Genomic DNA, 12,898 nt, shown 5'->3' with positions numbered 1-12,898 from the left:
GAACCCTCATATTAACTCTTAACTCTTTCTTTGTAAGGGGACACTACTTGGTTGCAGGATGACTGTGAAGACATTAGAACCCATGAATGTCCGGCTGGGTAAGAGATCCCATTTACACACTTCAGACCTTTTTATATAAAAAAACATGTTTTTGTTTAACCTTTCACAACTATTTCACAGCGATTCACAAAAAAAAAACCCCGTAAGAACATCAGAGATAATCTCATGATCTTTTGTCCCCAGGTTTGTCCGTCCCCCTCTCATCATGGTGTCAGTGGATGGGTTCAGAGCCTCATACATGAAGAGAGGAAGCACAGTGATCCCCAACATCGAGAAACTCAGTAAGATATTATGAATCATCCATAACAAGGCTTCATTTGAGAGGGGCTACTTTATTCACTTTATTAAACTAGGCAAGTCAGTTAAGAACAAATTCTTATTTACAATGAAGGCCTACCCTGACCAAACCCTAACCCGGACGACGCTGGGCCAATTGTGTGCCGCCTTATGGGACTCCCAATCACGGCTGGTTGTGATACAGCCTGGAATCGAACCAGGATGTCTGTAGTGACGCCTCCAGCACTGAGATGCAGTGTCTTAGACCGCTGCGCCACTCGGGAGCCCGTACCATTGCATCATATCTGTTTGTGCCTTTTTACCTCTAGGAGCCTGTGGTACCCATGCTCCTTACATGAGACCCGTGTACCCCACGAAAACGTTCCCCAATCTCTATACTCTTGCAACGGTACGTACTGGTCAATCATCCTTTTTCTTCCTCCTTGCTGAACTCAGCTGAACATTTTAGCTTCAGTTTTGCCCGTTTGTAACATCCAGCCTCATCGGGTTAACACCTCCGTCCTGACCTCCTGTAGGGCCTGTACCCTGAGTCCCATGGCATCGTTGGCAACTCCATGCATGACCCTGTGTTTGATGCCAACTTTAACCTGCGGGGTCGAGAGAAGCTGAATCACCGTTGGTGGGGAGGACAGCCGGTGAGGCCCGACTCTCTCTGCTCTGTTCTGTGGTTCAGTCATACAGCGCCTTCACAAAGGATTCACACCCCGTGACTTGTTACACATTTCCTTGTGTTACAGCCTGAATTTAAAATGGATTCCATTCAGATTGAGTTTCACTGCCCTTCCACACAGTACCCCATAATGTCAAAGTGGAATTATGTTTTTATAAATGAATTACAAACGGAAAGCTGAAAGGTCTTGAGTCAATAAGTATTGAACCCCTTTGTTATGGCATAAATTACTTAACAAGTCACATAATAAGTAGAATGGACTCACTCTGTGTGCAATAATAGTGTTTAAAATGATTTTTTGAATGACTGCCTCATCTCTGTACCCCACACATACAATTATCTGTCAGGTCCCTCAGTCGAGCAGATTCAACCACAAAGACCAAGGAGGTTTTCCAATGCCTCACAAAGAAGGGCTCCTATTGGTAGATGGGTAAAAATACAGAAGCAGACATTGAATATCCCTTTGAGAATGGTGAAGTTATGAATTACACTTTGGATGGTGTATCAACACACTGAGTCACTATAAAGATACAGGCGTCCTTCCTAACTCAGTTGCCAGAGAGGAAGGAATCCGCTCAGGGATTTCACCACGAGGCCAATGGTGACTTTAAAACAGGTACAGAGTTGAATGGCTGTGATAGGAGAAAACTGAGGATGGATCAACAACATTGTAGTTACTCCACAACACTAACCTAAAGGACAGAGTGAAAAGAAGGAAGTCTGTACAGAATAAAAATATTCTAAAACATGCATCCTGTTTGCAACAAGATACCTAAGTAAAAAAATGTGGCAAAGAAATTAACTTTATATCCTGAATACAAAGTGTTATGTTTGGGGCAAATCCAACACAACACATTACTGAGTACCAATCTCCATATTTTCAAGCATGGTGGTGGTTGCATCATGTTATGGGTATGCTTGTCATTGGCAAAGATTAGGGAGTTTTTTAGGATAAAAATAAACGGAATAGAGCTGAGCACAGGCAAAATCCTAGAGGAAAACCTTGTTGAGTCTGCTTTCCAACAGACTGGGAGACAAATACACTTTTCAGCAGGATAGTAACTTAGAAGGCAAAATATACACTGGAGTTGCTCACCAAGATGACATTGAATGTTCCTGAGTGGCCTAGTTTTGACTCAAATCGGTTTGAAAATCTATGGCAAGACTTGGCAAGAAAATGGCTGTCTAGCAATGATCAACAACCATCTTGACACAGCTTGAATATTCTGCAAATATTGTACAATCCAGGTGTGCAAAGCTTTTAGAAACTTACCCAGAAAGACACACAGCTGTAATCGCTGCCAAAGGTGATTCTAACACGTATTGACTCAGGGGTATGAATACTTGTATAAATTAGATATTTCTGTATTTAATTTTCAATACATTTTATGAAATGTCTAGAAACCTGTTTTCACTTTGTCATTATGGGATATTGTGTGTAGATTGATGACCACTTTTTATTTTTTTAAATTCAGGCTGTAACAACAGAATGTGGAATAAGTTAAGAGGTATGAATATTTTCTAAAGGCACTGTAAGTCACTCTAGAAGCCCTCCCATTCTAGAAGCCCACATCCCATTCTAGAAGCCCCCATCCCATTATAGAAGCCCTCCCTCCCATTCTATGGGCCCTCCCTCCCATTCTATAGGCCCTCCCTCCCATTCTATAGGCCCTCCCTCCCATTCTAGAAGCCCCCATCCCATTCTAGAAGCCCTCCCTCCCATTCTATAGGCCCTCCCTCCCATTCTAGAAGCCTCCCCTCCCATTCTAGAAGCCTCCCCTCCCATTCTAGAAGCCTCCCCTCCCATTCTAGAAGCCTCCCCTCCCATTCTAGAAGCCTCCCCTCCCATTCTAGAAGCCCCCCTCCCATTCTAGAAGCCCCCCTCAGATTCTAGAAGCACCCCCCTCCCAAACTAGAAGCCCTCCCTCCCATTCTAGAAGGCCTGCATCTGTGTTCTATTTGCACAGTAATGGCCTTACTGACAGCTGGCCAGGTTTGCCTCTCTCTCTCTCTCTCTCTCTCTCTCTCTCTCTCTCTCTCTCTCTCTCCTTTCATATGAGACTGTTTAACTTGGCTTTGAGTATGAATGTAGTAAAACTAGTGAGTAGTGTTTAAATGTAATAACCGTCCATTTCAAGTTGAGACATTGAATTGGAAATGGCGTCAGCCTTGCAAATGTACTGTAGTGGTTTAAGGTCACAAACGCTTTTGAAGAACCTTTGTTGATGAAAATTGATTTTCCCATTGTCCTTAAAGGTGTTATATGCCATTACATGATAAATGATATTGTCTTATATCACAGTTTTACAGATAATTTACTGTGATTATATTCACTTTTATTCTTGTCCTAGATCTGGATTACAGCAGTGAAGCAGGGGGTGAAAGCTGGCACTTTCTTCTGGCCTGTGTAAGTCTCTCCCTCTCTCCCCCACACCCTTTCTGTCTGTCTACCTCTCTGTCTCTCTCTCTCTCTCCTACTGTCTACCTCTCTGTCTCTGTCTGTCTACCTCTCTCGCTCTCTCTGTCTACCTCTCTGTCTCTCTCTCTCTCTCTGTCTACCTCTCTCTCTCTCTCTCTCTCTGTCTACCTCTCTCTCACTGTCTACCTCTCTCTCTCTCTCTGTCTACCTCTCTCTCTCTCTCTCTCTCTGTCTACCTCTCTCTCTCTCTGTCTACCTCTCTCTCTCTCTCTCTCTCTCTCTCTCTCTCTCTCTCTCTGACTACCTCTCTCTCTAAACTCTCCCCCTAACCACCACCTCCCCTCTCTCTCTCTCTGTCTACCTCTCTCTCTAAACTCTCCCCCTAACCACCTACCTCCCCTCTCTCTCTCTCTGACTACCTCTCTCTCTAAACTCTCCCCCTAACCACCACCTCCCCTCTCTCTCTCTCTGTCTACCTCTCTCTCTAAACTCTCCCCCTAACCACCTACCTCCCCTCTCTCTCTCTCTGACTACCTCTCTCTCTAAACTCTCCCCCTAACCACCACCTCCCCTCTCTCTCTCTCTGTCTACCTCTCTCTCTAAACTCTCCCCCTAACCACCTACCTCCCCTCTCTCTCTCTCTGTCTACCTCTCTCTCTAAACTCTCCCCCTAACCACCACCTACCTCCCCTCTCTCTCTCTCCCCCTAACCACCTACCTCCCCTCTCTCTCTCTCTGACTACCTCTCTCTCTAAACTCTCCCCCTAACCACCACCTCCCCTCTCTCTCTCTCTGTCTACCTCTCTCTCTAAACTCTCCCCCTAACCACCTACCTCCCCTCTCTCTCTCTCTGACTACCTCTCTCTCTAAACTCTCCCCCTAACCACCACCTCCCCTCTCTCTCTCTCTGTCTACCTCTCTCTCTAAACTCTCCCCCTAACCACCTACCTCCCCTCTCTCTCTCTCTGTCTACCTCTCTCTCTAAACTCTCCCCCTAACCACCACCTACCTCCCCTCTCTCTCTCTCCCCCTAACCACCACCTCCCCTCTCTCTCTCTCTGACTACCTCTCTCTCTAAACTCTCCCCCTAACCACCACCTCCCCTCTCTCTCTCTCTGTCTACCTCTCTCTCTAAACTCTCCCCCTAACCACCTACCTCCCCTCTCTCTCTCTCTGTCTACCTCTCTCTCTAAACTCTCCCCCTAACCACCACCTACCTCCCCTCTCTCTCTCTCCCCCTAACCACCACCTCCCCTCTCTCTCTCTGACTACCTCTCTCTCTCTGACTACCTCTCTCTCTCTCTCCCCCTAACCACCACCTCCCCTCTCTCTCTCTGACTACCTCTCTCTCTGACTACCTCTCTCTCTCTCTCCCCCTAACCACCACCTACCTCCCCTCTCTCTCTCTCCCCCTAACCACCACCTCCCCTCTCTCTCTCTGACTACCTCTCTCTCTCTGACTACCTCTCTCTCTCTCTCCCCCTAACCACCTACCTCCCCTCTCTCTCTCTCTCTACACCACATCTGAAAAAAATCTGTTCAAGGCCATTTGTATCGTATTCCCCTCTTCTCAATGTAAAGATATTATGTCCCACAAACTTTATCACCTCACAGCTCACAGCCTGTCAATATACTCCTCATAATTCTCAAGTAGTGCTTAGCGATTAACTGACATTTCTGGAATTGTTTTGGTTATTTAACAACTACTTTTATCAACATCGATTCAATTACTTGAATTCAATTGAGTAAATTTGTTTTGTGAGCTCAACGCGCTGTTTCTCTAGGGAGAAATCAAAATCATTCATGAGAGAAATCAAGAACTATGTGGGATGCTGGGTTGAAGGGAGATGTAGTTTTCATTAAGCAAATATTCAACCTTGTTAAGCGCAGAAACGTGGTAAATAACTATAAATATATTGACCATAATACATTGCACCTGTTTTTTCTGGGTCAGGCAGAGAAGATAATACTCTTTTATGCCTGCTACATTAGGTTAGATACACACAGACCGCATGAGAGATGAATGGACACAACACACCGAGAGAGATAGAGATAACAGATGGTCTTAGATGGTCTGTCTGTTTGGTTGCTACTGCCTTAGCAGAGATGAGATGATGACTTTAAGGAATGAAAAATACAATATATATAATATTGTATTATTTCATAGTCATTTATTTTTAATTTTTAATTGATGTCTACCCTATGTGGACCTGACGGAGACAATGGAATATTTCAGTGTTTTGGAAATTTAATGTTAACTATTTTTGGCTTTGGAATTTCCATTAAAAAGCTCAATTGTTTTTGTAATTATTTTATAATGCATTTAATGTAAAAAAAAATAATGATATCGAAACTGAAATTTAAAAAGCGTGATATTTTTAAATGGACCTAGAAAAGCATTAGTGGCTCAGCACTACTCTCAAAGACAAAACACTACTCTCAAAGACAGTCTACTCTCAAAGACAAAACACTACTCTCAAAGACAGTCTACTCTCAAAGACAGTCTACTCTCAAAGACAGTCTACTCTCAAAGACAGTCTACTCTCAAAGACAAAGCACTACTCTCAAAGACAAAACACTACTCTCAAAGACAGTCTACTCTCAAAGACAGTCTACTCTCAAAGACAGTCTACTCTCAAAGACAGTCTACTCTCAAAGACAAAACACTACTCTCAAAGACAGTCTACTCTCAAAGACAAAACACTACTCTCAAAGACAGTCTACTCTCAAAGACAGTCTACTCTCAAAGACAAAACACTACTCTCAAAGACAGTCTACTCTCAAAGACAAAACACTACTCTCAACGACAAAACACTACTCTCAAAGACAGTCTACTCTCAAAGACAAAACACTACTCTCAAAGACAGTCTACTCTCAAAGACAAAACACTACTCTCAAAGACAGTCTACTCTCAAAGACAAAACACAACTCTCAAAGACAGTCTACTCTCAAAGACAAAACACAACTCTCAAAGACAGTCTACTCTCAAAGACAAAACACTACTCTCAAAGACAGTCTACTCTCAAAGACAAAACACAACTCTCAAAGACAGTCTACTCTCAAAGACAGTCTACTCTCAAAGACAAAACACAACTCTCAAAGACAGTCTACTCTCAAAGACAAAACACTACTCTCAAAGACAAAACACTACTCTCAAAGACAGTCTACTCTCAAAGACAAAACACTACTCTCAAAGACAAAACACTACTCTCAAAGACAGTCTACTCTCAAAGACAAAACACAACTCTCAAAGACAGTCTACTCTCAAAGACAAAGCACTACTCTCAAAGACAAAACACTACTCTCAAAGACAGTCTACTCTCAAAGACAGTCTACTCTCAAAGACAGTCTACTCTCAAAGACAAAACACTACTCTCAAAGACAGTCTACTCTCAAAGACAAAACACAACTCTCAAAGACAGTCTACTCTCAAAGACAAAACACAACAGAAAGTGTTGCTATTATATTGTCATAACACTGTTGTGGATTTCAGTTGGAGATGTCTGGAAACTACATGGACATGTTCTTGTTTAGTTGTACTCTGGCTAACAGAACGCGTTGCAGGCTGCTAAAAAAACACAATGCATCACACATGCATAAAACACAGAGGCCTTTGAGGCAGACTTCAGTTCAGAGGCGTACAGACCTAACTGTTTTGAGAGCAATTTGACTCAAATCGGCCTTTTAACGTAAAACGGGGCGCCTGCATGTGAACTTGGCCAGCTGGGGGGGGGACTCCTTCAAAAGCAGTGACAAAGTGCATTTCAAGGTGCACTTCCTGAGGAGGGGAGGGGGGGGGGGGTGAACCAGGGCACTGAGGAGGAGGGGGGGGGGCGGGGGGCGGGGGGGGCCCAGAGCACTGGGGAGGAGGAGGGGGAGGGGGGGGGTGAACCAGGGCACTGAGGAGGAGGCGGGGGGGGGGGCCCAGGGCACTGAGGAGGAGGAGGAGGGGGGGGGGGGCACTGAGGAGGAAGAGGGGGGGACCAGGGCACTGAGGGGGAGGGGGGCCCAGGGCACTGAGGAGGAGGAGGGGGGGCCCAGGGCACTGAGGAGGAGGAGGAGGGGGGGGGGGCACTGAGGAGGAAGAGGGGGGGACCAGGGCACTGAGGGGGAGGGGGGCCCAGGGCACTGAGGAGGAGGAGGGGGGCCCAGGGCACTGAGGAGGGGGAGGGGGGGCAGGGCACTGAGGAGGGGGAGGGGAGGGCAGGGCACTGAGGAGGGGGAGGGAGGGGCCCAGGGCACTGGGGAGGGGGTGGGGGGCCCAGGGCACTGAGGAGGAGGAGGGGGGGGGGGGGGGCAGGGCACTGGGGAGGGGGGGGGGGAGGGGGGGCCAGGGCACTGAGGAGGAGGAGGAGGGGGGGGGGGGGCAGGGCACTGAGGAGGAGGAGGAGGAGGGGTCACTTTACAGTACAGTATAAGACTGTATTATTTAACCAATGAGGTCTGGAGATGACGGGGAGTTGTGGTTGTAGCTTTGTGGAGTTTCTGTTAAGACCAACTCCAGGGAGGTCTTAACCAACACCAGAGGGGTTGAGAAGAAGAGAATCCCCCCTGTAGTGATTTAGTGGGATAAGATCTACCCCCTTCCATACCCCCCCCAGCTCCCCCACATGTCAAGCCCCAGTTAGAGAGGCAAACCCTGGGGTTGATGGTTGGCAGCTGTGCCTAGTGGGCTGGAGGATGGAGGTCTGTTTGTGGCCCACAAGATAGGAACAGGAGGGGAGGCTTTGAGGTTCAAAGACATCCAGGGGGGAAGGAGAGGGATGTACCCCAGGACTAAATAGGCCTGTTATGTCTTTAGTGGTTCTAATCTGGTGTATTCTAGGACTATATAGGCCTGTTATAATGTCTGTAGTGGTTCTAATCTGGTGTACCCCAGGACTAAATAGGCCTGTTATAATGTATTTAGTGATTCTAATCTGGTGTACCCCAGGACTATATAGGCCTGTTATGTCTTCAGTGGTTCTAATCTGGTGTACCCCAGGACTATATAGGTCTGTTATAATGTCTGTAGTGGTTCTAATCTGGTGTACCCCAGGACTATATAGGTATGTTATAATGTCTTTAGTGGTTCTAATCTGGTGTACCCCAGGACTATATAGGTCTGTTATAATGTCTTTAGTGGTTCTAATCTGGTGTACCCCAGGACTAAATAGGCCTGTTATAATGTCTGTAGTGGTTCTAATCTGGTGTACCCCAGGACTATATAGGCCTGTTATAATGTCTGTAGTGGTTCTAATCTGGTGTACCCCAGGACTATATAGGCCTGTTATAATGTCTGTAGTGGTTATAATCTGGTGTACCCCAGGACTATATAGGCCTGTTATAATGTCTGTAGTGGTTCTAATCTGGTGTACCCCAGGACTATATAGGCCTGTTATAATGTCTGTAGTGGTTCTAATCTGGTGTACCCCAGGACTATATAGGTCTGTTATAATGTCTGTAGTGGTTCTAATCTGGTGTACCCCAGGACTATATAGGCCTGTTATAATGTCTGTAGTGGTTATAATCTGGTGTACCCCAGGACTATATAGGCCTGTTATAATGTCTGTAGTGGTTCTAATCTGGTGTACCCCAGGACTAAATAGGCCTGTTATAATGTCTGTAGTGGTTCTAATCTGGTGTACCCCAGGACTAAATAGGCCTGTTATAATGTCTGTAGTGGTTCTAATCTGGTGTACCCCAGGACTATATAGGCCTGTTATAATGTCTGTAGTGGTTCTAATCTGGTGTACCCCAGGACTATATAGGTCTGTTATAATGTCTGTAGTGGTTCTAATCTGGTGTACCCCAGGACTATATAGGCCTGTTATAATGTCTGTAGTGGTTCTAATCTGGTGTACCCCAGGACTATATAGGCCTGTTATAATGTCTGTAGTGGTTCTAATCTGGTGTACCCCAGGACTATATAGGCCTGTTATAATGTCTGTAGTGGTTCTAATCTGGTGTACCCCAGGACTATATAGGCCTGTTATAATGTCTGTAGTGGTTCTAATCTGGTGCATGACTATATAGGCCTGTTATAATGTCTGTAGTGGTTCTAATCTGGTGCATGACTATATAGGCCTGTTATAATGTCTGTAGTGGTTCTAATCTGGTGTACCCCAGGACTATATAGGCCTGTTATAATGTCTGTAGTGGTTCTAATCTGGTGTACCCCAGGACTATATAGGCCTGTTATAATGTCTTTAGTGGTTCTAATCTGGTGTACCCCAGGACTATATAGGCCTGTTATAATGTCTGTAGTGGTTCTAATCTGGCAGTTTTCCTGGATGCAAACAGAAAGGATAAAATGTGGTGTTGTAATACACAGTAAAACATTGATACACAGCCTCCCAGACACAGCCTCCCAGACACAACACCCCAGACACAGCCTCCCAGACACAGCACCCCAGACACAGCCTCCCAGACACAGCACCCCAGACACAGTAAAGCCATTGATACACAGCACCCCATACATTTTGTTCAGTGATCTCCATTTTGTCCTCCATATAATGAACTCATCTGATGTGTCTTTCCAGGTCCATCCCGTTGGAGAGGAGAGTCCTGACCATGCTACAATGGCTTCATCTGCCAGACGGAGAGAGGTAAAGTCAGCTTCTTTTATCCTCTTCTTTAGGCTGTTACTATCTGCAATGATATACCAGCAGTGAAACACCCATCCTCTACATGCATCCAAGATGGCCGCTCTATGCTTAGCAGCAATCTCCATCTGACTTTGAGTAAGTAACTTTGCTGCCATATCCTAGGCCTGTATTTGAGACCTGGGGGTGGTAGAGGATACACATGGCCAACCTGAGATTCCCTTCCACCTGTGTTGTTTCAGGCCGTATGTTTACGCCATGCACTCCGAGCAGCCGGACACCTTTGGCCACAAGCTGGGGCCCATGAGCACTGAGGTGAGCTGGAGGCTGGGGGCTGGAGGCTGGGGCTGGAGGCTGGAGGCTGGGGGCTGGGGGCTGGGGGCTGGAGGCTGGAGGCTGGGTCTAGGGCTGGGGCTGGAGGCTGAGGTCTGAGGCTGGAGGCTGGGTCTAGGGCTGGGGGCTGAGGCTGGGGGCTGAGGCTGGGTCTAGGGCTGAGGCTGAGGCTGGGTCTAGGGCTGAGGCTGAGGCTGGGTCTAGGGCAGAGTCTAAGGGGGAGAGACAGTTGTGGTTCAGACTACCGGGACCTGAGTATGTGTTAAGCAGCACTCACGACAGCAGCACTCATGCCAGATGGAGCTAGTTACATACAGAACAATCTACAACACTGTAGTAAACACTGGCTTTCTGTTTCAACTGTCCAGCCATAGCAAGGCCTCAAACAAACCCAGGCATGTACATGCATGACTTGTACAGTGTGGAATTGATTAACCATTTACTAGAGATTTTGTATTTCTAGTCAAATTGTATTTGTCACATGCGCCCGAATACGACATACCTTACAGTGAAATGTTTACTGACAAGGCCTTAACCAACAATGCTTTATTAAGAAGTTTTAAGAAAAATAAGTGTTAATAAGTAAAAAATAGAGAAATAAAAGTAACAAATAATTAAACAGTAGCAGTGGGCACCGCGCATTGACTCTGTACCGTAACACCCTGTATATAGCCACCACATTGACTCTGTACCGTAACACCCTGTATATAGCCTCCACATTGACTCAGTACCGTAACACCCTGTATATAGCCTCCACATTGACTCTGTACCGTAATACCCTGTATATAGCCTCCACATTGTCTCTGTACCGTAATACCCTGTATATAGCCTCCACGTTGACTCTGTACCGTAACACCCTGTATATAGCCTCCACATTGACTCTGTACCGTAACACCCTGTATATAGCCTCCACATTGACTCTGTACCGTAATACCCTGTAAATAGACTCCACATTGACTCAGTACCGTAACACCCTGTATATAGCCTCCACATTGACTCTGTACCGTAACACCCTGTATATAACCTCCACATTGACTCTGTACCGTAACACCCTGTATATAGTCTCCACATTGACTCAGTACCGTAACACCCTGTATATAGCCTCCACATTGACTCAGTACCGTAACACCCTGTATATAGCCTCCACATTGACTCTGTACCGTAATACCCTGTAAATAGACTCCACATTGACTCAGTACCGTAACACCCTGTATATAGCCTCCACATTGACTCTGTACCGTAACACCCTGTATATAACCTCCACATTGACTCTGTACCGTAACACCCTGTATATAGCCTCCACATTGACTCTGTACTGTAACACCCTGTATATAGCCTCCACATTGACTCTGTACCGTAATACCCTGTATATAGCCTCCACATTGACTCTGTACCGTAACACCCTGTATATAGCCTCCACATTGACTCTGTACCGTAACACCCTGTATATAGCCTCCACATTGACTCTGTACCGTAATACCCTGTAAATAGACTCCACATTGACTCAGTACCGTAACACCCTGTATATAGCCTCCACATTGACTCTGTACCGTAACACCCTGTATATAACCTCCACATTGACTCTGTACCGTAACACCCTGTATATAGTCTCCACATTGACTCAGTACCGTAACACCCTGTATATAGCCTCCACATTGACTCAGTACCGTAACACCCTGTATATAGCCTCCACATTGACTCAGTACCGTAACACCCTGTATATAGCCTCCACATTGACTCAGTACCGTAACACCCTGTATATAGCCTCCACATTGACTCTGTACCGTAACACCCTGTATATAGCCTCCACATTGACTCAGTACCGTAACACCCTGTATATAGCCTCCACATTGACTCTGTACTGTAACACCCTGTATATAGCCTCCACATTGACTCTGTACCGTAATACCCTGTATATAGCCTCCACATTGACTCTGTACCGTAACACCCTGTATATAGCCTCCACATTGACTCAGTACCGTAACACCCTGTATATAGCCTCCACATTGACTCAGTACCGTAATACCCTGTATATAGCCTCCACATTGACTCTGTACCGTAACACCCTGTATATAGCCTCCACATTGACTCAGTACCGTAATACCCTGTATATAACCTCCACATTGACTCAGTACCGTAATACCCTGTATATAGCCTCCACATTGTTATTTTACTGCTGCTGATTGTGTTATGTTCAGTGTCTAATAATGATGAGGTATTTTGATGATCTGTATGGGGATCAATACTTCTATGATATCCCCTGATCGTTGTGATTGCTGTGTGAATATTGATCAGTGTATTCTGTGCTGCAGCTGAACAACCCTCTGAAGGAGATTGATAAGATAATTGGTCAGCTGATGGACGGCCTGAAACAGATGAAACTCCACCGATGTGTCAACATCATCATGGTGGGAGATCACGGTACTGCTGCACAACCGCCTTGACCCCTGTCCCTAACCCTGGTCAATACATACCCACCCTACCCCTGGTCAATACACACCAACCCTAGTCAATACATACCAACCCTGGTCAATA

General features: G+C 45.9%; 1 protein-coding gene across 2 annotated transcripts in view; it reads left to right on the top strand.

The window, feature by feature from the left end:
• LOC149984768 (autotaxin-like) overlaps positions 1-12,898 on the top strand; it is a 43,472-nt gene that overhangs the window by 6,557 nt on the left and 24,017 nt on the right. For both annotated transcript variants that reach the window (XM_090186129.1, XM_090186122.1), the window contains exons 5-12: positions 38-98; positions 244-341; positions 666-745; positions 873-992; positions 3,379-3,434; positions 9,968-10,033; positions 10,273-10,345; positions 12,676-12,784. In XM_090186129.1, coding sequence (XP_090042255.1) covers positions 38-98; positions 244-341; positions 666-745; positions 873-992; positions 3,379-3,434; positions 9,968-10,033; positions 10,273-10,345; positions 12,676-12,784 — 663 coding nt within the window. The remainder of the gene's footprint in view (positions 1-37; positions 99-243; positions 342-665; positions 746-872; positions 993-3,378; positions 3,435-9,967; positions 10,034-10,272; positions 10,346-12,675; positions 12,785-12,898) is intronic.

The sequence above is a fragment of the Oncorhynchus mykiss genome, chromosome 2 (assembly GCF_057628025.1).
Source record: "Oncorhynchus mykiss isolate SJ-2025 chromosome 2, ASM5762802v1, whole genome shotgun sequence".
Classification (NCBI taxonomy): Eukaryota; Metazoa; Chordata; class Actinopteri; order Salmoniformes; family Salmonidae; genus Oncorhynchus; species Oncorhynchus mykiss.
Note: the sequence above shows the minus strand (reverse complement) of the source record. Positions and strands in the feature narration are given on the sequence as shown.